Source organism: Alligator sinensis, unplaced genomic scaffold (genome assembly GCF_000455745.1).
Source record: "Alligator sinensis unplaced genomic scaffold, ASM45574v1 scaffold803_1, whole genome shotgun sequence".
NCBI classification, from domain to species: domain Eukaryota; kingdom Metazoa; phylum Chordata; order Crocodylia; family Alligatoridae; genus Alligator; species Alligator sinensis.
Window position 1 is genome coordinate 473,686 of NW_005842886.1, and position 27,658 is coordinate 501,343.

General features: G+C 43.0%; 1 protein-coding gene across 4 annotated transcripts in view; it reads right to left on the reverse strand.

Moving 5' to 3' along the window:
• Positions 1 to 277: 277 nt before the first annotated feature.
• SCARB2 (scavenger receptor class B member 2) overlaps positions 278 to 27,658 on the reverse strand; it is a 28,408-nt gene continuing 1,027 nt past the window's right edge. Inside the window, exons 2-13 of one of the 4 annotated variants that reach the window (XM_025192073.1) lie at positions 23,644 to 23,801; positions 21,084 to 21,231; positions 19,498 to 19,686; positions 17,344 to 17,435; positions 15,975 to 16,094; positions 14,530 to 14,708; positions 12,571 to 12,689; positions 11,312 to 11,385; positions 5,631 to 5,682; positions 3,256 to 3,414; positions 3,055 to 3,126; positions 278 to 1,028 (exon numbers count right to left, since the gene is read on the reverse strand). In XM_025192073.1, the coding sequence (XP_025047858.1) occupies positions 3,097 to 3,126; positions 3,256 to 3,414; positions 5,631 to 5,682; positions 11,312 to 11,385; positions 12,571 to 12,689; positions 14,530 to 14,708; positions 15,975 to 16,094; positions 17,344 to 17,435; positions 19,498 to 19,686; positions 21,084 to 21,231; positions 23,644 to 23,735 (1,254 nt within the window). In that variant the 5' untranslated portion in view covers positions 23,736 to 23,801 and the 3' untranslated portion in view covers positions 278 to 1,028; positions 3,055 to 3,096. The other 3 variants (XM_025192070.1, XM_025192074.1, XM_025192072.1) reach the window with 3 other exon arrangements.

Sequence of the window (27,658 nt, forward strand, 5' to 3'; positions counted from 1 at the left end):
TTTCTATTATGATCTACAAAAGTTCCTTCTTCGTGATATTTTAAATGTGGGATTTTTAAAATGATCGCTATTTTAAACATTCACACTGTTTTTCTTCAGTTTCCAGATGTACCTTAGTGTGGAAGAGCTACATGTTTCTTAAATAACGAACGCAACTGCAAATAATCTGGCAAAGTTTATATCTACAGTCCATCACATGAAAGGTACTCGAGAGCCACCTTGGAGATTAAAAAATAACTCTCTATCGTACCCTCAACCAACCAAACCTGGAATAGAAAACCTGGAAAGGAAGTTTATTGATAGAACACAATGGGATTTCAAGCAACACTAAGATATGTCAGACTGCTATAAGAAAATGTTACGTAAAGCTTTTTTACAGCTGGTGACTGTGTGTGTTAAAACAGCATTTGGTTTAGAATCAGAAATAAGTTTTGGAGATAAAAGGACTAAAGAATAACTATTAAGCAGTCAGTGTATGCACTGACAATAAGAAGTCTGATGTACCATGTACATATTAGATTAAGGGCAACATGTTCAAGTGTTCCCATGTGATTTAGAAGACAATGTCCCATTTTCAAGAGTCTTAAGCACACAGAAACCCAAGTCACAAAGGTGCTTTTGCAAATATCTCTCACATAATCCTAATAATGAATCATAGTGTTTAAGTCTGTGGCTATGAGTGTCTATGGCTTTTGTTGCAGGTAAAAAAAAAAAAAAGAGCACTGGGGATATTAAATACTAATTTCAGAGTATGAAAATGCAGAATATCAAGCCACTTTAAAATCTAATTTTAAAATCATAGTTTAGCAGCTGGTAAGAACAGTCACCTCCTTCAATTGTGTTCCAGGTTTCCTCATACTCAGTATTATGAATAATCATAATAAGCATGATCATTTTTCCACAGTGGGGAAGGCTGCATAGTGCTTGGTATTAGGTTGGCTTGCATAGTTTATTCATCAAGCTCACTTGTTAGGGAGAAAATAATACTAGGATGTCCTGATGAGTGAAGCCCTTTCGTCTTCAGTACCCTAGAAGACAAAATGGCAACAGAGCAAAGTTAACAGCGGGGCATTAGACAGTTTTCAAAGTCAAGGCCTGAAGGTCACAGAGGACTGGAAGAGGAGAAATGTAATAGTGAAAAATCAATGCAAGAAAGAAGAGAGATCCTGGCATTTATCATCCAGTAGATCCAACTTTCAGGCCACAACCTGCAAGGGAACAAATACACTAAAAAGCACCAGAGCATAGCCTGTGTGACCACTACATAGATGTGCAAGAATAACGATGCCAGGAGCCTTCCCGGCATTGTTGATTTGATGTCAGGGCAGGACAGCTGCTGTACTACTTTTAGTATGCAAGCCAGCTCACAGCACAGCATGCCTCTTTCGCCTCCCCATGGATGGCTGAGAAAAGGAGGGCACTGTACATTATTGTAGGGCAACAGGCACGCTCCTACTATGTGCCCTGAAAGCGTCACAGGGACTGACGTCAGGGCTTACAAAACATCTCCTATGATGACACTAGAAGAAGAGATGGACAGCATACGAGTGAGATTATTTCATCATTTCATATTATTTACACGAGATGTTTACTGTATAGTTGACTACTTAACTGCACAGTAAACATCTCAGCATCTACACATGCAGCCCTATTAGGGTACAGAAAGCTACAGGAATAAATTCAACAGCTACGCCTGTATTACTTTCATGGTCCTCTCTGATCATGCTGTTTGCAGGAAACAGAAACCTGATACAGAGAAAGCAGGACATTCAAGTGTTCCATTGTCCTTTCATTTCCTGCAACTGTGCTGAAGAACTTGGAGAGATGGATGTATCTGATGTTGCTGGAGTAAGGATGAGGGGTCAGCTGGGTTGGCCAGAACCAAGGGGTCTGCTTTGGGCTCTAAGGCTGAGCCTGCCAGTCAGGCAGGGAAGGAAAGAAGAAACAAAGAAGGTGAAGCAAAAAAGAACCAGACCCTCCCATAAAGGAGGCAGGGCCTTAGTCATTATGCATTCCCTGGTGGAAAGCTATCTAAGGGCTCCTGCTCAGCCCTGCAAGAATGACACCAAAGGTTTCAAATGGGGGCGGCCACCACTTGAAGGAAATCTGCCAGGCTGCAGAAGGATAATGTGTCCCTCCCTTAGCACTTTGCCACAATAATGTCATCACCGCCACCCCTGAGGTAAGATCAGGATCACCAAGTTCTTGCAAACTGAGAAACAACACATACACTACTGGGTTGAGAATTTTGGCTGTTTTCTCCTGTAATGAAAGAACCTGCTTAGAATATGGAATACAAGCCAACATCATCCTTGAACCACAGCAGCTAGAGACCTCAAAGCTTCCTACATTGCTCTGTCTGTCTCTCTGTTCAGGCAGTCCATCCAGAAAACACCACTGTCCTGGGAGAGTAAAAGTTTGGCTCAGAACTACTCAAAGCACTGACAACCTTAATACCAACATGCTCATTTGTAACACTACACACCAGGAATACACATATGGAACGGTGTTAACCGTGTACAATTTTGTACAGTACTGAACTGTACAATTGATATGTTTTTATTTAAATTATAAATGTAAAATGATAGCAGAAGTTTGAAGGATTAATCCACTGGAGCTGCTGAGGGTGTAAGGTTATAATTCCAAGGTTAACACCATTTCACTTCTCTAATGTGGGCCTTGAATGGGACAATACAGCTGAATGAGCCCAAGTTACAAGGAAGGGTTGAGAACTGGCATTTGCCTAACATTTGTGTGTGCGCGCAGAACTGGGGCTTGGTTTAGATTCATCTCTGGCAGGCACTGCCATATCTGGCTCTTAACTCATTTTGGAGGAACCTTGGGCAGAGTTTCACAAGAAAATCTGGGAAGGAAAAAAAAAAAAAAGAAGAAAAAAAAAAATCAATATCACACTTCTCTCTCAAAATGACACTATCAAAATGTCAATTAAATATGGGTAGGTTTTTTTGATTCTTACCCTTCAGAGTTCACTAGACTGATTTCTTTTTATGACTAGATAGCAAAAGAATTAGGCATAAAAATAAAATCACCCACCTTATGCATCTTAAATTAGCTGTATAGCTTTGTTGGTTGCACTTACTCAGGGTTTATTAGAACTTCTCTGCCCTGGAGAGAGCATTTTCAACAGAAAGAAAAAGCAAAAGTTACAGGACCCCAACAGGTAAAACAACAACAGTCTATAAAAAACAGAAAGACAGAAAAAAAATAAAAGAGTGAAATTCAGCTACTACTAACCTCGTCCTTTGTTCCACGGAACCTGCACACAAGCACAATGAAAACGATCCCAAAAATAATACCAAGTGCCATGATTACAAAAGGGATGTTCTTTAATAGAGTGGTTTCGAACAGAGCATATTTCAGCTTACTGGCAGATGCTTCATCAATCAAAACACTCTGGAGTACAAGGAGGTTGAGAGAGAGAGAGAGAGAGAGAGAGAGAGAGAGAGAAATAACACATTTAGAATGTCCTTTATGCCATACCATGTTGCTTAAAATAAGCCGAGTAGGAAGACAGCAAGATCTGCTCTGCCTAGCCTGCTATTTAATAAATGTTCTCTCATTAATGCCTCTCTCTCTCATTTAGCAGCAGGAGGGATTCTGGCCTGCATATCCAACAGTGACGAATGTTTTATTGATGCCCAACTTAGGATCCCAGGGCTGGAAGGGCCCTCCTGCTATGCCAGGCAACCACATCATATAGCTGCTTTCTTAAACTGATTAAGGTAGGTAGAAATGTCTGGAAGCCAGACTCCTCAAAAGGTGAAACACTGAAAATCACTAGTCCCCTCTGGAAAGTTCAGACAAAAATAACTTCCTTCGAGACAGAACAAATTTCCCACTTCTCCCACCCAAGAACCAACAGCCTATCAGATACTTTCTGATATTACCTCAGATTTGCAATTGGAATATCTAATAATAATCCACCAGTACTGATTCATTCAGTCTTAAATTCACAAACACTATCAGCTCCCACCAAGTTCTTGGGTCAGTGATTCCACTAGTGCAATACCTCTGTACTCTGGAAGTGCCTTTCAGCTGATGAGCTAGGCCTCATACTGGTTCCCTCAGAGGTATTTTGAGGATAAGTTATGGGATTCTCTTCAACCAGTACAGACACACTAGCTATGGTATAGTCACCACCACAGTGAAAAAGTGCCTTGCAGGATTACAGAGGTCCTCCAAAAAGCCCAGTCAATACTGACCTTTCCACCCTTCAGGCTGACAGAGACATAGGGGATAATAATATATTGCTACAGTTACTATGGGGAAGACAAGTCTTGCATTTTCTTCTGGAGGCTTTCCTCCCTGTGGTAGAATGTGGCAGCTTTTTAAGAGCTCATGACACACCACACCACAGTTTAAGACAGTGGTTCCCAAACTTTTTGACTTTTCTGAATTTAGTGGCACCCCATATAAAGACTAATTTATGTCTTACAGTGCTTATCTTCTTACACCACACCATACCCTTAACAGGATCTCATAGGGTGGCAGGGCAGGGGCTGCTCAACAGGGCAGACTGGGAAACTTAGGACTGAGTCATTAGATCCCTGAAGGAGGCAGCTGCCCTTGCAGAAGAAAGGAATGACAGTGGCTGCTGGAGGCACAGAGGCCGGTGCTAGGTGAGGACAGCAAAGACAGGACTCTGCCATGCCCCACTATTTCTGTCACCTGCCTCCTCCCTGCCCCTGGCCTGTACCCAACAGGATGATGCGAGTCCTGTTGCTGCAACTGCTCCTCTGGGAACTCGCATGCCAAGGACCAGAGACACCTGTCCTCACAGCTCCTCCTCCTGCTGCAGGAACATGGGAGGAGTGGGTAAATAAGCCAGGCTGAGAAGTGTAGTCCCATAGCCCCGTGTCCATCTGCTGCAAAGCTTGCTGCTTGGAGTGTGAAGGCAGTCGGCACAGGGCCTGCCGCCTGCCAATGGATGGGAAGCAGGAGTGAGACCTCCCAGAGGAGCAGCTCAGGGAGCTCTTCCACAGAATACTGGGGCAACGCAGAGTGCCAGACAAGTGGAGGAGTGAGTGCTTACCTCCTTGCACAGAGGCCCAGTGCCACAGCACCCTTAAAAGGGTCTTGTGGCATGCCAGGGTGCCACAGGTACCCCAATTGAGAATCGCTGGTTTCAGAAATAAAGGATACTGCATTCAAAAGAAGCTACAAGGGGCACTGAGACTGGTCAGAATACAGCTGCTACCAAGTGAATGATACCAAGATTAATACCACAGTCTCTTGAAAAATCTCACACAGCTTTCTATATGTGGCTTTTATGGTTCAGACCATGGCACAAAGTTTTGCTGGCACTCCCTTTGTCAGCTAGGGTGTGAAAAGCTAAGACAATGTAGCTCTGACAGCAAAACCACTGATGTGGATATAGTTGAAAGAAGGCTGCTTCAATGGCTTGACTTCTGTCATTTGGAGAGCTCACATAGCAAAGCCAGCAGAAAAGACCCTCTGAAAGCAACAGTCACATCTCTGTAAGCGGTTCTGCTGTCATCTCACTGCTGGTTCAGTTATAACAGCAGCAATCCAGTAACCCAGACAAGCCCAAAGTTGTTATCCTCTTACTAGACATGCACTACTACAATGAAATCATTTAAAATATTTACCTCATTTATATACACCACAGGGAAAAGCAGCGTTCTGATCCTGCCTGTGTCACTGTATAAAAAATAAAAAAAAAACAACAACAGTAAAGCACTGAGTTTTTACAATGATTTTTGCTTCTCCCAGACAGATCAGAACATAGCAAGCAAGAAGGAAAATTTCCTAAGTGAAAGCTCTAAACCCATCTTATTTTTCTTTACGTTTTATCCTCCTCTTCCAAATTAGGGAAATAAATCATAGAATCAGAAAATTATGGTTGGAAGGGACCTCAGGAGGTCATCTAGTTCAACCCCCTGCTCAAAGCAGGGCCAACCCCAACTAGATCATCCCAGCCACACCTTTGTCTAGCCGGGTCTTAAAAACCTCCAAGGATAAAGAGTTCAAAATCTCTCTGGGTAGCCTGTTCCACTACTTTACTACCCTGCTAGTGAGCGTTTCTCCTAACATCTAACCTAAACTTCCCTTGCTGCAACTTGAGACCATTACTCCTTGCTCTGTCATCTGCTACCACTGAGAATGTTCTCACTCCATCCTCTTTGGAATCACTGTTCAGATAGTTGAAGGCTGCTATTAAATCTCATCTCAGTCTTCTCTTCTCCAAACTAAATAAGCTCTGTTCCTTCAGCCTCTCCTCAGAAGTCATGTCCCCCAGGCCCCTAACCATTTTCACTGCCCTCCACTGGACTCTCTCCAATTTGTCCACACCCTTTCTGTAGGGGGGGCGCAAAACTGGACACAATACTCCAGATGTGGCTTCACCAGTGCCAAATAAGGGAAGAATCTCTTCCCTCAATTTGCTGGAAACACTCCTATTAATGCAGTCCAGTATGCCATGCAATAGCATGCCTTCTTTGCAACAAGGGCACATGGTTGGCTCACATTCAACTTACAGTCCACTGTAATCCTCAGGCCCTTTTCTGCACAGCTACTGCTTAGCCAGTCAGTCCCCTGGCTGCAGTGATGCATCCTATGTGAAGGACTTTACACTTGTCTTTATTGAACCTCATGAGATTTTTTTGGTCCAATCCTCCAATTTGTCAAGGTCTCTCTGAATGCTAGCTCTACCCACCAGAATATCTACTACTCCCCACAGCTTGGTATCATCTACAAACTTCCTGAGGGTGCACTCTATCCCATCTTTCAGGTCACTGATGAAGAAATTGAACAAAACCACCCCCAGGACTGATCCCTGGGGCACTCCATTTGATACCAGCTGCCAAATAGAAGTTGAATCATTGACTACTACCCTTTGAGCCCAATGATCCAGCCAGTTTTCTATCCACGTTACAGTCCATCTATTCAACTCATACTTCCTCAGCTTGCTTGCAAGAATGTTGTAGACCGTATCAAAAGTCTTGCTAAAGTCAAGGTACACCACATCCACTGGTCTCTCCACATCCACAAAGCCATTCATCTCATCATAGAAGGCAATCAGGTTGGTCAGGTATGACTTGCCCTTGCTGAATCCATGCTGACTGTTCACATAATCACCTTCTTCTCCTCCAAGTGCTTAGAAATTGATTCCTCAAGGGCCTGCTTCATGATTTTTCCAGTGAATGAGGTGAGGCTGACCAGTCTGTAGTTCCCTGGATCCTCCTCTTTCCTTTTCTTAAAAATAGGCACTATATTTGCCCTTTTCCAATCATCTGGGACCTCTCCTTATCACCATGGAGTTTTCAAAGATGATGTCCAGGGCTCTTCTATTACACTGGCCAACTCCCTCAACACACTCGGGTGCATCTCGTTTGGCCCCATGGACTTGTTCACACCCAGCTTTTCTAAATCATCCAGCTTTTTCAATCTGGCTTTAAACTAAGCTTGCCAGGGGATGGGTGGACAACCACCAGAGCAAGCTCACCGAGCATCAACTGTGCATGATCAGGGGGCAAGAGAACAGGGCTTATGAAAAGAGGCTGCAAGCCATAGGACTCTTCAGCCTGGAAAAGCGCAGGCTCAGGGGTGACTTGGTGGCAGCCTATAAGTACATAAGGGATATGCATCAGGATCTAGGGGAACACCTGTTCATCAGTGCACCCCAAGGGATGACAAGGTCCAACGGTCACAAACTTCTGCAAGACTGTTTTAGGCTGGACATGAGGAAAAGCTTCTTCACTGTCCGATCCCCCAAGGTCTGGAATAGATTCCCCCCAGAGGTGGTGCAAGCACCTACTCTGGACACTTTTAAAAACATCTGGATGCTTATCTCGCTGGGATCCTTTGACCCTAGCTGACTTCCTGCCCTTTGGGCAGGGGGCTGGACCCGATGATCTTACCAGGTCCCTTCCAGCCCTAATGTCTATGAAATAGTCACTAACCTGTTCTTTTGCCAATGTTAGCTGCTCACCTCCTCCCCAAACTGTGCTGCCAGGTACAGTAGTCTGGGAGCTGACCTTGCCTGTGAAGACCAAGGTAAAAAAGGCACAGAGTACTTCAGCCTTTTCTGCATCGTCTGTCACTAGGTTGCCTCCCCCATTTAGTAAGGGACCCACATTCCTCTTGTTGCTGACATACTTGTAGAAACCCTTCCTTTTACACTTCATGTCCCTTGCTGGCTCCAGCTCCAATTGCTTCTTGGCCTTCCTAATTTCATCCCTGCATGTCCTTTACACTTCATGTCCCTTGCTGGCTCCAGCTCCAATTGCTTCTTGGCCTTCCTAATTTCATCCCTGCATGTCCAAGCAATACTCTTATACTCCCCTCCTTAGTTGTTTATCCAAGTTTCCACTTCTTATAAGCTTCCTTTTTGTGTTTTAGCTTACTGAAGAGTTCCCTGCTAAGCCAAGGCAGTCTTCTGTCATACTTGCTAGTTTCCCTGCACATTGGGATGGTTTGTTCTTGCACTCTCAGTAAGGTTTCTTTAAAGTACAGCCAGCTCTCCTGGAGTCCTCTCCCTTTTAGACTGGCCTCCCAGGGGATCCTGCCCATGAGTTTTCTGAGTGAGTTGAAGTCTGCTTTTCTGAAGTTCAGGGTCCATACCCTGCTGCTCTCCTTCCTTCTTTTCCTCAGGATCCTGAACTCAGTCATCTCATGGTCACTGCTGCCCAAGCTGCCATCCAGGCCAGAATCTGGTCCAGAATTTGTTTTATTTGTTTTTAAAGCAATAAAATCATAGAAACATGTAAAAATAGTCAGGAGCTCATCTAGCCAGCCCCCCGCTCAAGGCAGGATCATTCCTTTCAAACTAGCCCAGCCCAGTTGTAAACTAGCCCAAAAAATCATCCCAGAAAACTTTGGGGGATTTTGCTGAAGGCTGAAAATACAGTCAAGATGACAGTATATAACTATATAAACTGCTTAATTTAGTGTTAATAGTACCAGTATGGCTGGAATTTTAAGGTGTTCTGATGTGACATCTCATGCCACTAGAGAAAAGATAGGCAGATGTAAGGAAATACTGTCTTTGGCTAAAGTGTCACAAACATTATGATCTGCCTAACAACTGACTCCCCAGCCCAGCCCCTGGCTTCTTTACTTTTCATTCCATCCAGGAAGAGCACACACCAACTGCTGAAACTTCCTTAGCCTGACAAAGGGTTTTTGAACCCGAAAGCTTGCTTAATAACTTTTCTCCAACTATTTGGGTTGGTCTAATAAAAGATATTAAATCCACCCAAGGAATCTTGTCTGCCTATGTCCTTAGACCAACACGGCTACAACCTAAACCCCTACAAAAAGATTAGGGCACATGAGACATTTTTCCTCATATATGTTGTGAGAAGTGCCTCAAACACTGAGCTTCATGTGGGAACTATGAAGTCTTTAACTGAAAATAATGAGACTTCCTGCAAAATTCCCAGCTAACTTCTGCTATCATTCCTATATCCACACAGCCCCATCATCTGGGTCTGGTGAAAGTGGCAGCAGAAATCTTGGTCATCTATGGGTGCATGCACACCTCTATGATAACATGTCTCTTGTAACTCACATAACCACAGGAAGCAGGATTGTCAAGTTGGTATGGACCAGTCAGTCTCACCTAACTTCTTTGCTAATACGTATCAGTTTGAGAGCAAGCTTAGGAAGCAGGCCACCAGCAAAGCATAGCCTACTTTGGAGTCAACAAGTCCAAGGACATGGCATCAGGTAAAACAAGCTGCTGGACAACTCAGCTGGAATACCTATCATGTCCTCTAATTGGAGGCAAATCTCAGAAAACTAAATCAGCACCTACCCTACAACAAGTGAAGAATAAAATGGACACTTCGCTTGCAGATGAATAGTATCCGAGATTATAAATGAGATCAGAGACTTAATTTGGGTGATTCTTGCTCCCAATTCTAGGATTGGATTACTCCTCAAATCTGGAGCAGGGAAAGCTTTCCTCCCCTCAGCATATTGACCACTGTACTCTCATAGTCAAATAAACCCCGACTCTGGAACAGGAAAAAAGCAGCCCTAACTGGGCCCAGTCCTTCCTATTATTTTTCTATGTGACACTAAATATTAAGGAAAAAAATATATATATATATTTATTTATTACACACAGTATCCTGATCCACCCCCAGGAATCCTAAAACCTATCCTTGCTGGGTCTCCACACTCTGTATGGCAAAACTCAGAATTCCAACTCCTTTTGACAACTACAGTTTACCACTTTTTTGAAGGAATGCAAAGCAATATGACAGATGTGTACTGATGATGGCCAAATGTATCCTTAATTTAGGTCTTGCTAGAGGTCACACAGGTGTTCCCTGTGTATATCCTGTATTTGATATATTTGGCCAGATTCTGATCTTATTGGCCATGTCTATACAAGACACTGACTGCACAGTAACCTGAGACTACTGTGCAGTAGTGTTGTGTGGCAGAACCCGTGAAGCACCAGTAGCCTCGGGGCTACTGCACTGCCCTGAAAAACGGTTTGTTGGTGCTCCTGCACAGTAATTTGTGTTACTGAGCAGTCATTTGTTTATACAAGTACTAAATGACTGTGCAGTAATGACTACACAGTTAACATCTCATGTAGACATGGACCCTGATACCCATGTAAAGCAGGAGTAACTCCCCTGAAGCCAAGGGAGTATAACAAAGATAATATGGTATGAGAGCAGCATCAGGCTAGTGTTCTGTGCATCTACAAACATATCAAAAAAGGAGCTTTCATAGAGATTCTCATGATTTACAAAATTCACTGAAAACTTACATGGAAAATATCATTGCCTTTAGAAAGCATTTCTCTCATATCTCCCTCTTCTAAAAGGGCAACCCCAAACTTCAGTCCCAAATCTTTTTTTTGATGTTCCATACATTCAGGTCTTATATCACTTTATTGATGATTACTTGCATCAAAAAAATAGAGAATCAAATAACAAAGGTATACATTAAAAGTGATTTATGGTAGAGGAATGAATCTCCCCACATTTTAAGTTCTTTTAAAAATTATTTTGTGCTATTTTGGGGGTCCCTGGCACCCACTCATTGTGTTTCAATGTGTGGCCTTTACCAGTTGACATATATGGTGCTAAAATATACCAGAGTCTTCTCTGTTTTATGGAAATAACTACATCCCCAGGACAAATGTGAAAGGAGTTATCCCTTCATCTTCCAATTCAGATTCACCTAGACTTAGGTACATCTATCAGTTCTATTTCCTCAAAAGACAGTATAAAAAAAAAAACTATTTAAATTAGGGAGCCTGATTAAGCCACCCTGAAACTCCTAGCCACAAAAGGAAAATACTTACAAAAATTCAGGCATTTTTTTGATGTAGATGTTGATCTGGATTCGCTTGGCTGCTTGGAGAATCACCCCTGTCAACTGTGAAATAAAGGTAAACTTCTAGTTTAATAAAAGGTTAATGTGTAATAAAAAAAAGTTTTTAAAGTATGACTTCAACTCAATTTCCTGGTGATATGGACTGGCTTGTAGGATGAGAAAAATGGCATCACCATCTTTACCAGTTATGACAGAGTTCATAAGTCCATGCCCTAGGGAAGCAATAGTCTAAGACTACAAACAGACATTGCATTTATCCTAGGATAAACTATTTTATCTCAGGACAAAAGTACAAGCATACAGTAGACCTGGGTTCGTGGTCCTGGGATAAATCCTAAAAAAAAGTCCCAGATAAGAGGTAATAACAATTTATCCTGGGATATTGCGAAGTCAATATATACAATTATCCCAGGATTGCATCACTGAATCAACAGCAGAAAAATGGTAGTGTATTCAACCACTCATTATCCCTGCTTAGAAGGATGATGTGTATGCATGCCAATCCCAGAATATTTTTGTTCTCAGACAAATAGACGCATTTTACCCAGGGACAAATGCAACGTGTGCTCCAGGCATTTAAATTCGGAAATGTTGCACTGTTTTCATTGGCAGATTCCTTGTTTCTCTCCCCACAATCCAAGAGGCACCACAGTTGCAGTAAAATGGGAATATTTTCCAATGCTCCTAATTACTAAGAGCAAACTGGGGGTGTCAGACTACATTTATGTACATTTCCTAGTGGATGGCTTGGCTGCCAGGAAGGCATTTTGTGAACATTGTCCTCCCTGCCTTTGGATTTCTGAGCCATCTAAACATGGAAACCTCTGATTTCTGAGGTCCCTCAATTTACCTCCTTTTTCACCAAAATGGAAATGGTGAAACAACAACTGGGAGTCTATAAAGGCAGGGGGAGTGGGAAAATCAACATTGTGGGCTCCAGGGAAAGGTATTAACCTGTTTCTCTCATCATTGCCAAGCTACCAGCATTACTTTAAATCACTGGGACATAAGGGGAAAGTGACATGATTCTTATTACTTAGCTAAGTATGCCATATACTGACAAATACAAATGGGCCTAAATCCCACTTTATGTAAACTGGCACAGCTTCACTGAAGTCAGAGTAGCTATACTGACTTACACCAGCTAAGGATCTGTCCTAAGTCTATGTATAGGAGCAAATGTGCATCTATTTAACTGCACCTTTTCAGAGGGAGCCATATACTTACTGGATTGACATCCAGGAACATCTCATGATCTTCCTTTTTTGGATTCATGCCCCGTATGCTGTTAATATACTTTTTGTCTGCTTGGTAAAAATGTGGGGATGATAAAAATATGGGGGTACCTGGAATGTCAAACACAAAGAGTCACATTTTTATTGGATCCCTAGCCATCCAAACCAGTGTCACAGAACAAGAAGAAAATACTGCACTTCCCTAAACACACCACAAAACAAGTTCCAACAGGACAGTGTAAACAACAGCATCACTAATGTACACGTCAACTGTCCAGAGATAAATTAATTAAGAAAAGAGCAAATACTTATGGAACTCTTTTATGGTTCATCTACATTTAATTCCTTCCCAAATGCTGTTCTAGTCTGTCGTATTCAAGCACCTTCCAGTAACACATTACTTGTAGTTGGTTTTCTCCCATTTTCTCTCTGGTAGGTCTTGATCTTGCAAAGCCCTTAAACTTAGTCCTACAGAAGCCACAGGATCTGTAGCAATTTATATGAATTGGGCATGAGGGCCTTTGTATCAGCTGTGTTGTGTGAACATGCTCAGTTTCTGTAGTGTTGGTCCACTTGAGATCTGATTACAAAGCAATACAGCAAAGCACTTAAGAACCCATGAAACTGTAAGCCCAGGACAAGCCCCACTGAAGTCATTTAAAATGACTTGCACTGTTATATTGCCAGTAAAGACGGAGTTTAAGTTCTTTTTTTTTTGTTTGTTTGTTTTTTAAATACACACACCTCCAAACACTGCCAAGTTTAAGTTATTTTTTTTAAAGAAATTTTCCATGTTCCAAGCCAAACCAAGTCCAAATCCATGAGTCAGTCCAGAAACATAAACAGCCCTACAACTGGCAAACATCCTCTACCCCCACCAGGGACTTCAGATATTTCCAAAGTCTTTTGGCAGGTATCCTACATGCAGCCCCAAGCCTGGAGGCTTGGGGTTCAGATGCCCTCAAGTTTCACCTGCCCTCAGCCATATGGCCACAGGAGCAAGCTAGGGAGGAGCCTCCCATTTCCACAAAGTGGGCGTTAAGCCCCAACACCTCGGCAGGTACTAAACCACGCCAGAACAGTTATCCCTGGAAGCACTTAAGGAAAACTGCCTTCATGGACTGCATACATGGTGTTTCCCCTGCCAGGTAAGGTGGATTACAATTTCCATGCCACCTGAGCTGACCTTCACAGTAGAGGTGGAAAGCACTGAAGACAGCGCAAAACCAAATTTATGGTGAGTGGGCAAGTGACATTTAACAAAAGAACATGAGTCCATAGGCGACTCTTTCATTTGACCCAGGCTGCTCCAGAACACAGAAAGAATCTTCCCTTCATGAAGCCTGCTGTGACAGGAAAAGCCCATTTCCAGTCTCTGATACCCTAATACCTTATTTTCACAGTGGTAAAGTTCCCCCCGGGTAGAATCAGCCAGCACAAAAGCTTATACACCAGAGCTCTAGTAGAGCTTTGCATACAGGTTTGCATACAGTATTTCACCCATTAGGATGTGAAAATGCTGCACAGATTAGCACTAGCTGTAACAGCTCTTCCCTTTACCAGGTGGCTCCTACTCCATTCTTCTGCTTCATATGATTTAAGCTACAGCTGGAGCAGACAATATTTTTGGGGGATTACATTTTTAAATGATTTTTCTTTACTACTACAAGATTTAAAAAAAATATATATATATATATTTTGCTGGGTGTACTGTGCCTGATCTTATGGAATGTAGAGCTCTTTCAACTTCCTTTGGAGTTGACAGTACTTGCCTTCTCACAGGGGTCTAGCTAACCACTTGCATGTGTTCCAGTTCATCCAAAAAAAAAATTTTTATATATGAGAGAGAGAGAGAGAGAGAGAGAGAGAGAGAGAGAGAGAGAGAGAGAGAGAGAGAGAGAGAGAGAGAGAGAGTTCTCTCACTGACCCTACCCATTGTTTGGTCACATACCCTGCTTGCAGATGCTGACATTCAGGACACCTGTTCCAGGGCAGTTTCCTGCTGGCACACAGAATCCAGCATTGTCCGGATTAACAGAAGTATTGGCAAAGAGCTCTTCAGGGGGCACAAAGCGATAGGCAGGGATACCTGCCACACTCCTAAAGCTGTCAAACGTCAAATACAGAGATCTGTAGGGAAGAAAAGCAAGAACCTCAATTATTGGGCATAAGCACTCATTAACCCATGTCATCACAAATACGGTTAACAGACCAGAACTGACCTGTGAAGACATTTGATCTGGCTGGCAAGTAGACCAACCACGTATGCTGGTGGTGCATTAGGATGGATCAGCCACGCATAATGCATGCAGCACAGAGGGCCGACATGAGGTGCACGCTCAACCTGGATCCAGTGTACAGCACAGGTCCACAGGTTGCTGCATGAAGCACACTTTCCATGCCAGCCCCATGCTACATGCAGCACACAGTATGCTACAAGCCTGATCCAAGATTCACTGGAGTGAACAGTAGTCTTTTGGTTGAATGTTTGTCTTTCCATTAATTTCAACGGGCTTTGGAGCAAACCCCACATACCTTGTCATGCTGTTGAATATAATGGATGAACCTTAACAAAAAAAAAAAAAAATAATACATATAGCCCTCTGAGGTTAAAAGACACGTGTCCTCAGGATTTTGGAGCCTCTCTCAAACCCCCAAGACCATCTCTGGAGCTAGAGCTGTTTAAGAAACATTGAAACTATGTGTGCCACAAATGCCACATCTATAAGAATGACAGTGAAAAAAAATAGAGCAGGTAAACTGAGCACAGTCATTCTTCAACCCCCGTTTGCCTGGATTCATCTGAAGTAGAATATTTTCTTTATCTAAACAGAAAACACTAGAGGTGATATTGTTTTGCAATACTAGAGAAACCAGAGGGAGGAGGCTGAAAGATGAGACAGCAGATGGAAAACGTTAGGTTTTCCCACATCCCTGCTGCCTTGGGACATGTGTGGACATGCAGTGCCCTTATTCTAATTAACTGCAATTGAATGATGCATTCTAGGATGCCATTAGCAAAGCAAAATATTCAGGAGGATTTCAGAAAAAAAGAAGTTTCAGCTGGGATCTGTTTAAACCCGTTTCTGTAGCAAATCCCCTCACACCCTGCTTAATGAGGGAATTGTACAGGTTTGGCAGGATTTAACTCAGATATTCATTTAACGTTTGTCACAAAACAGGCCATCTGTAACTAGATGTAGATTGGTTCTGTTTAATTTTTAGGGATGATTCACTTCTAGTTTTTTGTGAGGGAGAATAAAGAATATAGGTATTTAAAAGGAACAAAGCCTTTAAAATAGAAAATGGTGGGAAAGTTCATTCAACTAGAAACCTCAATATAATCCAATAAAAACACTTGGATCTGGAATCCTAAGGTGTGTTTCTTCTCCTTACCTGCAGAAGTCAGAAGAAAAAACATAGAGTTTTTCATCTTTGCTTATCAGGGGATGGAAAGAATTTCCATCTGTCCCATTGATCATATTACAAGTCTTTGTGGTCCACCAATCCAGAGACCTAAAGTCAAAGAAGAGGAGAGAAAGGGTTAAAGAACGATTTACAATGATAAGACAACGAGTTCTTGACCTAGGAGGCACAAGGAGGGTCTGCTTCCCATTTATACCAAGTCCTATTTATTGCTGGCAAATATTTTCACTAACTGCATATTATTTTCACTGTTTCTTGAGTAATTCAGTTTGGGGGGTCACTAACATGGAACAGGTGCAAACATGGGCATAAGATGAACAAGCAAAGTTGTGCTCTGGAAGCAGATGGGTAGGGAGAAGTGGGGCATGGATAGAGTCTTGGTATCATGCTATCATGTGCTCTTCAGAGCATTGGATCTAGTGGAGCAAGTTACTGGTAACTAACTAAAAGTGCAATCTATGTTTGGAAAAAATCAATATGCAGAGAAATGTCAGACTATGGACCCCCAAACAGATCACCTCACCACTTACGTTATAGAAAAACTAGATGGATATGTCTCCAGAAGGGTTTTTACAGCCAAGTTGTTAATACATACCAGTCACTTTGTTGTACATTTATACTTTTCTTGCAGTGAAGACATAAGAGGTAGCCTACCATGGTTCAGGGTTAACTAGTCCCTGTTACACTTCTAGGGAAAGTGAGGCAGTTGTGATTTTAATCCACATACCTCAACATGATTCAAACTAATACTGCTTCATCTTCACTAAGGGTTGTAACCCAGGTTGGCTGAATAAGGATGAGCTGAACATAGGTGACAAATACACCAGTTTTTCTAGTGAAGAAACAACCCCAGACGAAAAGAATTGGATAGCTGGTTGTTCTTACACTGTTCTTCCATGATACAAATAGCTCTGAGAACAGTTACATTTAAAATAACATGTGTTCCACCATTCCTGGCTGCCTATGCATGGGTGTACATGTGCTGGTGGCAGCCAAGAACCAGAGATCCTGACACCAGCCCAGACTTCCATTTGCATCAGCTGGTGGTTTGAGGGCAATAATGTCAAGAATTGATACAAAGTATATATATCTACTTTTGTTAGTCTCCTAAAATGCAAATGTATCCTGCTTCTATTTGACTTCACACTAACATGGCTAACTATGTCTCTCTGAGAATGGATACTGCAACAACAATTACAATTAGAACTATTATTGTTAGTATTATTATGAGGCTCTGCACTCAGTGGATTGATAAGAAGGGACAGAAGGAGTTATGTTAGCTGACTGAAAGGTCTCTAAAGAAGTTAGAAGTTCCACAGCATTTGATACGGCAACTTACTTTTTTCCCTTCCACTCCACAATCCTTGAGAAGTTAAGGTAGTTCCTTGACCCACTTAGGAAAACATATTCCCCATCGTCTGTCCCATTCATCTAGAAATAAACACATCAGATTTTACCTTCGCTATACCCTTCCAGCCAGTCTCCATGGCTGATGCCCTGCAACAGGACTGAAGATGTATGCCATGGACCCCTTCTGTTCCCATGTGTTAGTACTCTGCTGGGAGCTATAGGTTAGCTGTTGCTGACTCCCTGGGGAAGCTGAGATTTATTAGACTCCATCTGGATTATAAAGAAGGTGAGGATAATTGAAGCCTTGTCTATGTTTAGCTCCTCTGCTACCAGAAGTTCTAGTGGGAGACAGCAGCTGCCCCAGCCAAACTGCCAAGCCACCTATACGTCTAAACACTTCTGGCAGCTCTGCATGTCTCCATTCAGCAGTTGTGCTATGGGAGCACAAAGGACACAAACAGAAGTAACAATTTTCACCCAATCTGGTCACAGAAAGCAGTTTATAGCTGTGACCAAACAAGTGAACAGCTGCAGACAGCTTCAAAAATGGTCAATCGGGTGAAAATCTGGACCCCTATTGCATGAGGTATCAGATGAAGCGGTTTCAAAATGTAGCATCTTCTGTAACTTGTTTCTGGGAGCTCCCAGCCTGTCTGCTGTTTTCAGAATGGGAGGAAGAAAGGGGGCAGCAGGAGTTCAATCCCCCACCCCCAAGGTGGGTGGGTGGGTGTGTGTGTGTGGGGGGGGCGCTCCAATTCACCCACCCCACCCTTTAGCACTGGCTGGGAAGTCCCAAAAATGAGCTCCCTCCACTGCCTCCCCCGCCCCATTCTGAAAACAGCGAGCACTGGCAAAGAACCTGGCCATTGCTATGGGAATCTGGCTGCAGGGAGCCCCAGCAAGTTTTCCCTCCCCCCTGGAACCAACAGTGAACTTCTGTTTGGTCTGATGTAACCTTATAACACAATGTTTCACAGAAAAGGGTCTGAGTTACAGCTGGGGGCTGCACTTCTGTCTGCATGTGCACCCTGGAGAGGCACCAGCTGCAGAAGGGGCTGTCAGCTAGAAGTGTCTCCACATGCCTTCTGTTGGCTAACCAGGAGTGGTGTAAACCTTAATTTAGTGATAAAAATGGGCTCTCTGGGAAGAAAGGAGGGTTCAAACCCCACAGAAAATCTTTGAGTGTGAACACACAGTTCTGCCAGATGAATTTGAGATCTGCTGGCAAAACTTTGTAGCACAGACATGGCCCAAGGTAGGTTCTGAAGCGGACACTTCCTCAGGGAAGGAAACTGTGTTTAACTTAGCCTTTTTTCCTTAAAATTTCCAACCCAATAAATCAGTTCTTCTGAAAATAAAAAAGTGTTTGGGGAATCTTTAGAGCTCTTCAGCAAATGTTCAAAAAAGGATAAATGCTGGCAGGTAAGATTGCCCAGAAAAGGTCAGAGCCAGCTGCTTTGAACCTATCCTTCCTTCCTATGCACCAGGTAGCACATTGTTGACTGGGATTGCTGACTGCATGCATGCAGGATTGTTGACTGCAATTCAGTTGCTATCAAGAAGAGAAAAGAAGTACCCAAGATTCCCAGGGCCCAAATCATGATAAACATAAGAAACTGAATCAACAAGCTGACCTACATGCAACTAGAAACAAACTGGAAGCCAACACAATTGCTGCAGCACCAACCTAATGTATTCCCTCAATGAAATACTGTTACGTAAATGAACTGCCACATTTCCCCCACTAAGTTTTCCTACTAATCAGTTCTAGAAGAGTGCATTAGTATACTAGACAACAATGGCAGCAGCAAGGTCAAACTTGGAAAAGTTTGCAGACTTTTAGTCAAGTGGAGGTGTAAAAGACACTCCTGACTACTGCTGATCCTACCACTAAAAGAGCTGTATAACTCCTGGACTGTGGACCGAAGTAATGAAAGTTAGCTGTAACCCTTCCACTTACGAAATAGATATTTCCTTTGCCTTCTCTCCAACTTTTTCTCCTGTAAACTACCCCTATTGACTTTACATATCCAGATATTTTAACTGACCCAGAAACTACAGCCTCACTTTACATCTATGGTAAACCTCTACATCCATGATTCAATTTAATGCTCTGGAAAGCAAGATGTTATTTATAAGTTACCTTATTAAATAAACCAAATTCCGAATCCACCTCAGGATAAAAGAAATGAATGGTTGACAGAAGACTATCTTTGTAGCCCCACAGTAATTCATGAACAGTACGTGTCATAAACAGTTCTTCTCTGTAATATAGTAGTATCAGCTGTAGGGGCAGGTGCAGAGGACTTGTCTGGGCCCATTCCATTGCAGTCTGACACGAGAGAAGACATAGGACAAATGGACTGTCATTGTAGTAAAATGTACAATTGCACACACAGACATTTAACAGAACAATATACAAGCATGAAGGACAGTTTCATTTTATTATTTCTAATAACAGGATGATAAGAGACAATGTACTGGTGTCAGAAGTTATTTACATATTTTCTTACAGAGATCAGTTTTCACAGAAGTGCATATTTAAGTCCATCTCTAGTCAGCAAAGCACTGAGTTAAGAACATTCTTAGGAATGTATGCGATTTGCTGAACAGAGATTATTGGCCTTAAACATAGAAGCCTATTGCCAGAGAAGTACCTGAATGTCACCTTCAGAAAGTTGTGGCATACAAAACAGCAAAAAAGCAAGAGTGAAAAAAAGCAAAAAAAAAAAGGCATAAGAACAGGGTGATACAAATGATTACATACACCCCATACTAGCATCAGAATCACACTAGGTAGGATGAGGTGTGAGAAAGCAATTCCTTAGATGAATGTGGGCACAATTTTTTTCAGATAGTATCTGACATTGTCACAAACTGATCCTTTAAATATAGTCCACAGTATAGCTTTATAACATGGCTCTCAAAAAAAACATCAAGGGAATCATGTGTGTAATAACAGCATTCAAATGCACTAGCATGAAGGATCTCTATGTGAGTCAAGCTATCATTATTGCCAACTAAATTCAGGATATATTTATTATCTTCCATGACCAGTGCTCCCTTAAGCCATAGGAAATTGGATGCATCTTTAAATGTTAAACGTATTTGATAAATAGGATTTATTAGTTAAATATGGTTTATATACAAGATCAGTCCCAAAACTGATTTTCAAGGAATTCTGTTTATGAACTGTTGCAGACTCCACCTGACAGTTTCCTACCTACCCTGCAATTATTACATTTGAGAAGATGGAGAATTACTGGTTCTACTAATCCCTGACACACCAAAGATGTCTGGACTTCAGTACAGTATTTGACAAGATCTATTTAATTTATCCTTGTCTAAATGCCAATTATCTTAACAAAGATAGGCAATGTCTCCCTGACTCTTCTGCATTACCTGTAACAATCAGAATCATAGAAGATTAGGGTTGGAAGGGACCTCAGGAGGTCATCTTGTCTAACAATCTACGCAAAGCAGGACCATCCTCAACTAGATCATCTCAGCCAAGGCTTTGTCTAGCTGGGTCTTAAAAACCTCCAAGGATGGAGATTCCATTAGCTTTCTGAGTAAACTGTTTCAGTGCTTTTCACCTCTCAAAGAGCTGTCATGACAAATAATTACTTGGAAGTCACAAAGTGCTCTGAAGATAATAACTGTGCATTATAACACCAAGTAGTTGCCATATTGCAGAAATATTCCAGATGTAGATAAAACAGAACTCACCACTGCAGGAATATTTACAGTCCTGATCAGATCCACTTCAGGGTCTCCAATGGACTTCTCTGGATCAAATACGTAGGTTTTTGGGTTAAGAGCTGATACTTTGGTGCCATTCTCCAAAATGTGAACACTCACTCTTGGCCTGTACTCTCTGGGAAACAGAAGATTTGATAATGCACTTTGAAACTGTGCAAAATATCATTTTAGTGCTATTTATAATGGTTTTCTTACCCCAGGTTTAAAAGCATAAATATGAAAGGTGAGAATTTCAAGAATCACTTAGCACTGACCTAACTCTCCTCTCATTCTCTGGGTCCCAATGAAAGCTGAATCAAACTCATGTGGGATGCTTTGGAAAAATCCTACCTCAGTTTTTTACTGCACTCTACTTTTTTGTTTTGTGTTGAAATGCCTGCAAGGGATGAGCAAGAGGCAAGGATTTCTTGGGTGATATCTTTTACTGAACTAACTGTACAGTTAGACAAGCTTTTAAATTCAAGACATTCTTTATCAGGTCATTGCATAGTTTTGTTGCATATATGAAGATGTGTATGCTAGCTAGAGTATTGTAGATAATGTATTAGATAACATTATGTTTCTTGCACAGACTTAGGAAGAAGATGGCAGAGGCAAGATGACAACAAGACACAACAAAACCGTTTAAAGCCTGGGGCAGTGGCTCTGTACTTGAAGCACAATTTGAAAATTATATTTTCACTTCTTTACCAAGAGCAAAATTTACTCCCAGACAGAAGCTACAGCAAGATGTAAAATAAAACTCACTTTGGAACAGAAATAGGAGAGTGTCTCTACACATGCGATTAATGTGCACAAATAAACTCCAGGGGTTATTGATTCAGAGTGTATTTGGGTGCAGCAAGTGGGTTCTCAACATGCACACACCTTGTCTCCAAACCCCACTATCCCTGAATTCCTACTCTCCATCTCAGTGGGCACTGGAGCCAAAGAGCCTCAGCAGGGACTGAATTTTTCTATCAATTTTTTCCCCCACTCAGATCATTGATATTCAATGATATTCCACCTGCTGGCTTTCTTGCTCATGGAAGATACGTATCCTCACAGGTATGTGTAAGGAGAAGCATGGGGGGCAGGGGGAGTACATCCTGAGGAGGATGAGAGGAAGGAAGAAGACAGGGATGGGACATAAGTGTCAGGAGATGGAGGACCCTGATGCATGATTTCATATAGGGCCTTATAAAAGGTAGAGCTGGCTCAATTTACTTGTCTGACAACAGAGGATGGTACCTTTGACAAGTTATCAGTGCAAGTTCTGCCAAAACACTTCACATGGTTTGTCAGAGCTGCTGCACCAGCAAATGGCAGCAGCATGGATGCTGCACAAGCAGAGCTACTACAGTACAGGACAGAAGCCAGAAAGTCTGAAGGAACAAAACAGGGAAGGAAATAGATTGAATACAATGATGAAATACAGAGGGATGGGCAGCAGAGGGGAAGAGAAGAGGGTGTGACAAAAGCAGGAGAGGCAGCGAGAGCAGAAGGATGCCAAGGTGTGGGAGGAGAAAGGCAGAGAGGAGATAAATTAAATTGGAAGACATGTCCATAAGTTCATATGGCTCTAAAACATTAACAAAGCAGATTCTCCCTTCCACTCCACAGGATCTTTTCAACCACTGCTAGGGGCCTGGTTCCCAGTTTGCATGGCTGCAAGTGACTGTACACGGTGCAGCCAATGAAGAAACAAGTTCTCTAGGCTCAAGTATCCTTCTTACCCCAGTTTTAAAAGCACAAAACCTCATTGCAATAGTGTCACTCCCACTTTACACTGGTGTATACCGGGAAGCAGAATCAGGTTCTAGAGGAAAGCTGAACTGTAGCGACTTTAAAAGACACACACAGGCCATATTGTGCCACTAAGCACAGGCCTATGATAAACACAGTGTGGAGCAACAGCCCATCGGGAGCTGGGATCTCCATCCCTGCTTGTGGCCCCTCTTTGTCCTGCATCTTCCCCAATCTCTTTAATGATGGCAGCTACTTCAGGACCTAAATAAGGTTCACAAGGGGGTTGGCTGAAGAAAATCTTCATACTTTCCCCTCTTGTAACTGTCCCCTGCACACACAAAATCTGGCTCCAAAAAGAGAACAACCTTTTTACTTCCTCCTTTGTACCTTAGCACGTAACATAGTTACAGGTACCCTTTTTCTAGGAAGCCTGCTATGGGATCATAGTGTTTACATATGTGCTTTGGAGTGGGCTCCCGGAAAGCCGTTCTAATTAATACGCAGCACTGTCACATGTATTCAATGTCTTGTTTCAAAATGGCAGCAGAGGCACTTTAACTAAAGCTCATTTGACAAGCTTTGGTTAAAGCGCCCCTGCTGCCGTTTTAAAATGTGGTACACTGAACACATGTGAAGGTGCAGCAAGTGGACACTCCAGCAGACTTGATTAATTGAGTTTGCTCCAACGTGTTCTAATTAGAATACCATGGAGCACACATATAGGCACCCATAGTTCTTTTCTATTCTTTGCTTCCCCACCCCAACACCTGTTTGTGTAAATAGCTAGTGAACCACTCACCTGTAGGTGTATGGCCCTATTTCCTCCACAAAAGGGGTTGCCCCATTAATCACTTCCAAAGGATTTGTCAAATTAAAGAAATAGAACTGCATGTAGACGGGTGGAGGAGGGTTCTCCCAGACTTGAAAGGTTTCTGTGCCATTCTTTAATACTGTTTCCTAGAACAAAAACAAAAATATCAAGTTGTATTGGAGAGTCTTTGTTGGAGGGAGAAGAATGTAAGACTCTGCTCTTGGAATAAGGATAGCCAATATGCTTGGAGGCCCTGCAAATGCTTGTGTGCATGCATAACTTCAAGCATAGGCAAACAATTGGTTTCAACTGGGTGACTCAAGTGTTTCCAGCATGTGGGCCCATGATGCAGAAAGGCTCGATGTCCCTTTTCCCCTCAGATTTCTATCTTACATTTCCTGGAGCGTAGGCCTGCCAGCAAGGACACAGCAAATTACTCTAGTGTCCATACCAGAAAATCCTGGGCGTTGAGGTCTGACAAAGCCTGCACCTATTTTATAACAAATGGCACTGTTCTCTCCCTGAAATCTGTTTTTATTTGGAGTACAGAATTTTTTTAAATTATTACAGAAATAAAAGACCAGATTCCAGTATTTTTCTTGTTCTCAGGTTGAAGCTACTCCTTGAATATCCAATTTTCTTCAAAGTCTAATCATAACTTATTCCACCAGTGGTTTCTTCTGAAGCAGGCTGCTTCTTAATTGTGAAAGTGGCTGTTTTCGCAGAGGATCAGAATCTGGTCCTCTAGGAAACTCACCCCTTCCACGCTTCGGAGCCTCACCTAGGCCATCTCAGTACCTCCAGACACCAGGCCCTCATAGTATAAATTCCTTGTGGGATCAACTTCAATGAGAGCAAAACTATTCTTGTGCAACACTTGCACAAATACAACAAAGGATTAAAGACCTGGAGCAGGTTGCAGCATTTGCCTGAAACATCTCACCCTGTTAGACATTGATCCCCAAAAGGAAATGCTGAGTAGCTTCAGCTGACTCACTGAGGCAAGAGGGTTGCCGTCTTCCTCTATGTAAGGAAGCTGAAGTTGAACAGCTAGAGAGAGTGAGCAAATGAAGTCTGGGGCTGAGCAGTCCTAGGATAGGCACCTTAGGACTGGTACAACTTGAAGGGAGGCTGAGCTTCATTTATAATTAATTTATTTATTAAAAAAGACCAATTCCAGCAGGGTTAGGAAGTTTTGCTGTACAAACACATGAACTGTTTTAGGTCCTAACACAAAAGTGCTAACATATGCAGAGCCTAAATCACCTGCTAGTAGTTCATCTTATATTTTACAGAGGTCTACAAGAAAATGCCTATAGGCCCCCATGTTGTTACAGCATCACTTAAACACTGTATTAGCAATTCCTTTGTAGTCCGTGCGTTGGTGGGAAGGGAAGAGTCACCACTCCACTTTTACGTATTTCTTCTAAAAACCGAATACACAAAATTCTCAAAGCCAAAGTGCTTTCTTTTTTTAGCAATGCCTTACAGCTCACACATAGCAGTGCCCTAAAAGCCAAAATAAAAATATCAACATTTCTATGTCTTCAGTTCCACTAAAGTCAACACAATGACACCAGGGATAAGTTTGGACCAGTAAGTAAAGCTATTCAAGAAAAAATACAAAGAAACCATATTTTCAGTGCTAACATCATCAGGAGGCAGAAGGGGGGAAGGGAAGGAGGAGAAATAATTTGCAACTAAATGGATCACATCAACACTCTTTTTTTCTTTGGAGAAAACAAGTCAAGTATTGTAAACCCAAGCTCAAAAGCATAATGGCCTGGACAAATGCCATTTTTTGGCTGGTGTTTATGAGATTTTAATTTCATCAACAGTGTTTGCTTCAGGAGTTGTTCTGGCTCTTTCAGCTTCAACAGCCATTTCCTCTCCCCATGTTTGTTTGTTTTTTAATAATTAGATCAAAAGTACATGGTGTGGTAAAAAAAAACATTATCAATATGACTGAGCTTGGGACAGGTGCAATATTCCCAAGTGGTAAAGCAGATCACCCCAAATAGTGACACTTAGCAATATGACTGCTTTTCATCCAAGATGTGCAATTCACTTTGCCTGCACATAACACGTTAATATCTATATCTATAAAATGAAATTTAAAAACACTCCCTAAGCCTCTCTCAGATGCATCTAAAATACATACGCATGCACATATATATATGTGCGTGTGTATTTATTTCAGATACATCTGAGAGAGGTTTAGGGAGCATTTTAAAATTTAATTGTGGCTACTGGTATTTCTATTATGCCTCGGTCCCACCCTCACGGTGATGCTGCAGGCTTCCCTGGCATCCTGCTCCCTCTGGGCAGCCAACCGGGGCCTGGAGCAGGGCTGCAGCTGGGTGGGAGTGTGGAGCGTGGGGTTGGGGCTTGCTGCAGCACGGAGCCCTCGCCCAAGGGGCAGGCAACAGCGCAGGATGTGGGTGTGAGGAGGGAAGGGGTATGGGGACCCCCCATATGCCCCCTATGGCACACAGCCCTGGCAGGCAGCGGAGGGGGGAACTCTGCTCAACGCTGGTGCCTGGCTCCAGCCGGCAGTGAGAGGCCATTTGGTTCCCCTGCACTACCCTCACTGACAGGGCACAGGAGTGAAGCCCCACGCACTGGAGCAAGCTGGGGCAGGGAAAACAGCTGACTCCTGCGCCTGGGTCTTACCTCTTGTGCCCCATGAGTTTGGGAAGCGCTGGGGAAACAAACGGCCCAACAAAGGAGGCTATCCTCCTTGCTGCAACGTGCAGCGCTGGCCAGAGCCAGGCACCAGCACCCCTGCCTGCTGGTGTGCCATGGTAGGGAGAGGTGAGGCTACCCATGCAGCACTTGGCAGCTCACCAAACCTCAGACAGACAGATACACACACCCCACCCGCTCCAGCGCTGACTGTAGGAGAGGACGGTGTGTACCAGCCACACACCCACACCCCACAAATACCACACAACCCCCAACATACCCTATGCCCCCCAACACACAGCCACACCCCCTCGCAAACTCCCTCAACCACACGCCCCCACACAATATAAAAGACTAAGAATTTATCTTTGGGTTGTTATTATGCAATCACCTCTATATACAGTACACAAACACAAATCATGACAAAAAAAAATTTTGTAGTAAAATTCAAATGTTATAGTGCGTATTTGACTTTTAGTGTACTATTTCTTTTTTTCTGGTTTTAAGATGGCGACCCCCTCCTCCCAAAAGGAGTATTTCCAGGGGGGCAAAGGGAGGGACTTCTGGTGGCAAAGGTCAAGAGTTAGGCATGGGACTTCTGGTCCCAAGATGGCAGTCAGGGGGTGGGGCACTTAAAGGGGCAGGTCTACCCATGCAGCCCTCGACAGCTCATCAAACCTCCTTAAGCGACTCTCTGCCCAAAATAATTGTCTGCCCCTGATCTAACCTGAGCCCAATTACCAGGGATTCTGGTTTTCTCTGTTTAAAAAATCTGCCCCCTGCAGCTCCACCCCCGAATGCGCCCCTTGCAGCTCCGTCCCTCTCCCCACCCGGGCCCTGCAGCTGCACATTCCAGCCCCAGGCCCCAAGCCTTGTGCATTAACCCAGCTAAGCTGCAGCCCCAGCCCTTCTCAACTCTCACCATGGGGGACCTCAATTCTTAGCCCCCCTTTCTCCCCACCACTGCCAGACTTACCTGTGGACAGTTGCTCTCCAGGATGCCTGACAGCCATGTGTATGTGCACACACACACACACACATGGAGCCCCCTGCTGATCACCCTTCTCCCGCTCCCCACAGCGCCTTGCAAGTTGGAACTCTGTCAGCCCGCAAGAGAAAACCCACCATCTCCTGCATTTTGCTCCTTTAAAAGAGAAGATTTAGGTTTCACTCCTTCAAATGAGAAAATCCGGGTTTTACTGCATTTTTCCATGGTGAATGGAAAATCTGGATCCCTGCTAATTACCCATATTTGGGATTATAGATTCATAGATGTTAGGGTCGGAAGGGACCTCAGTAGGTCATCGAGTCTGACCCC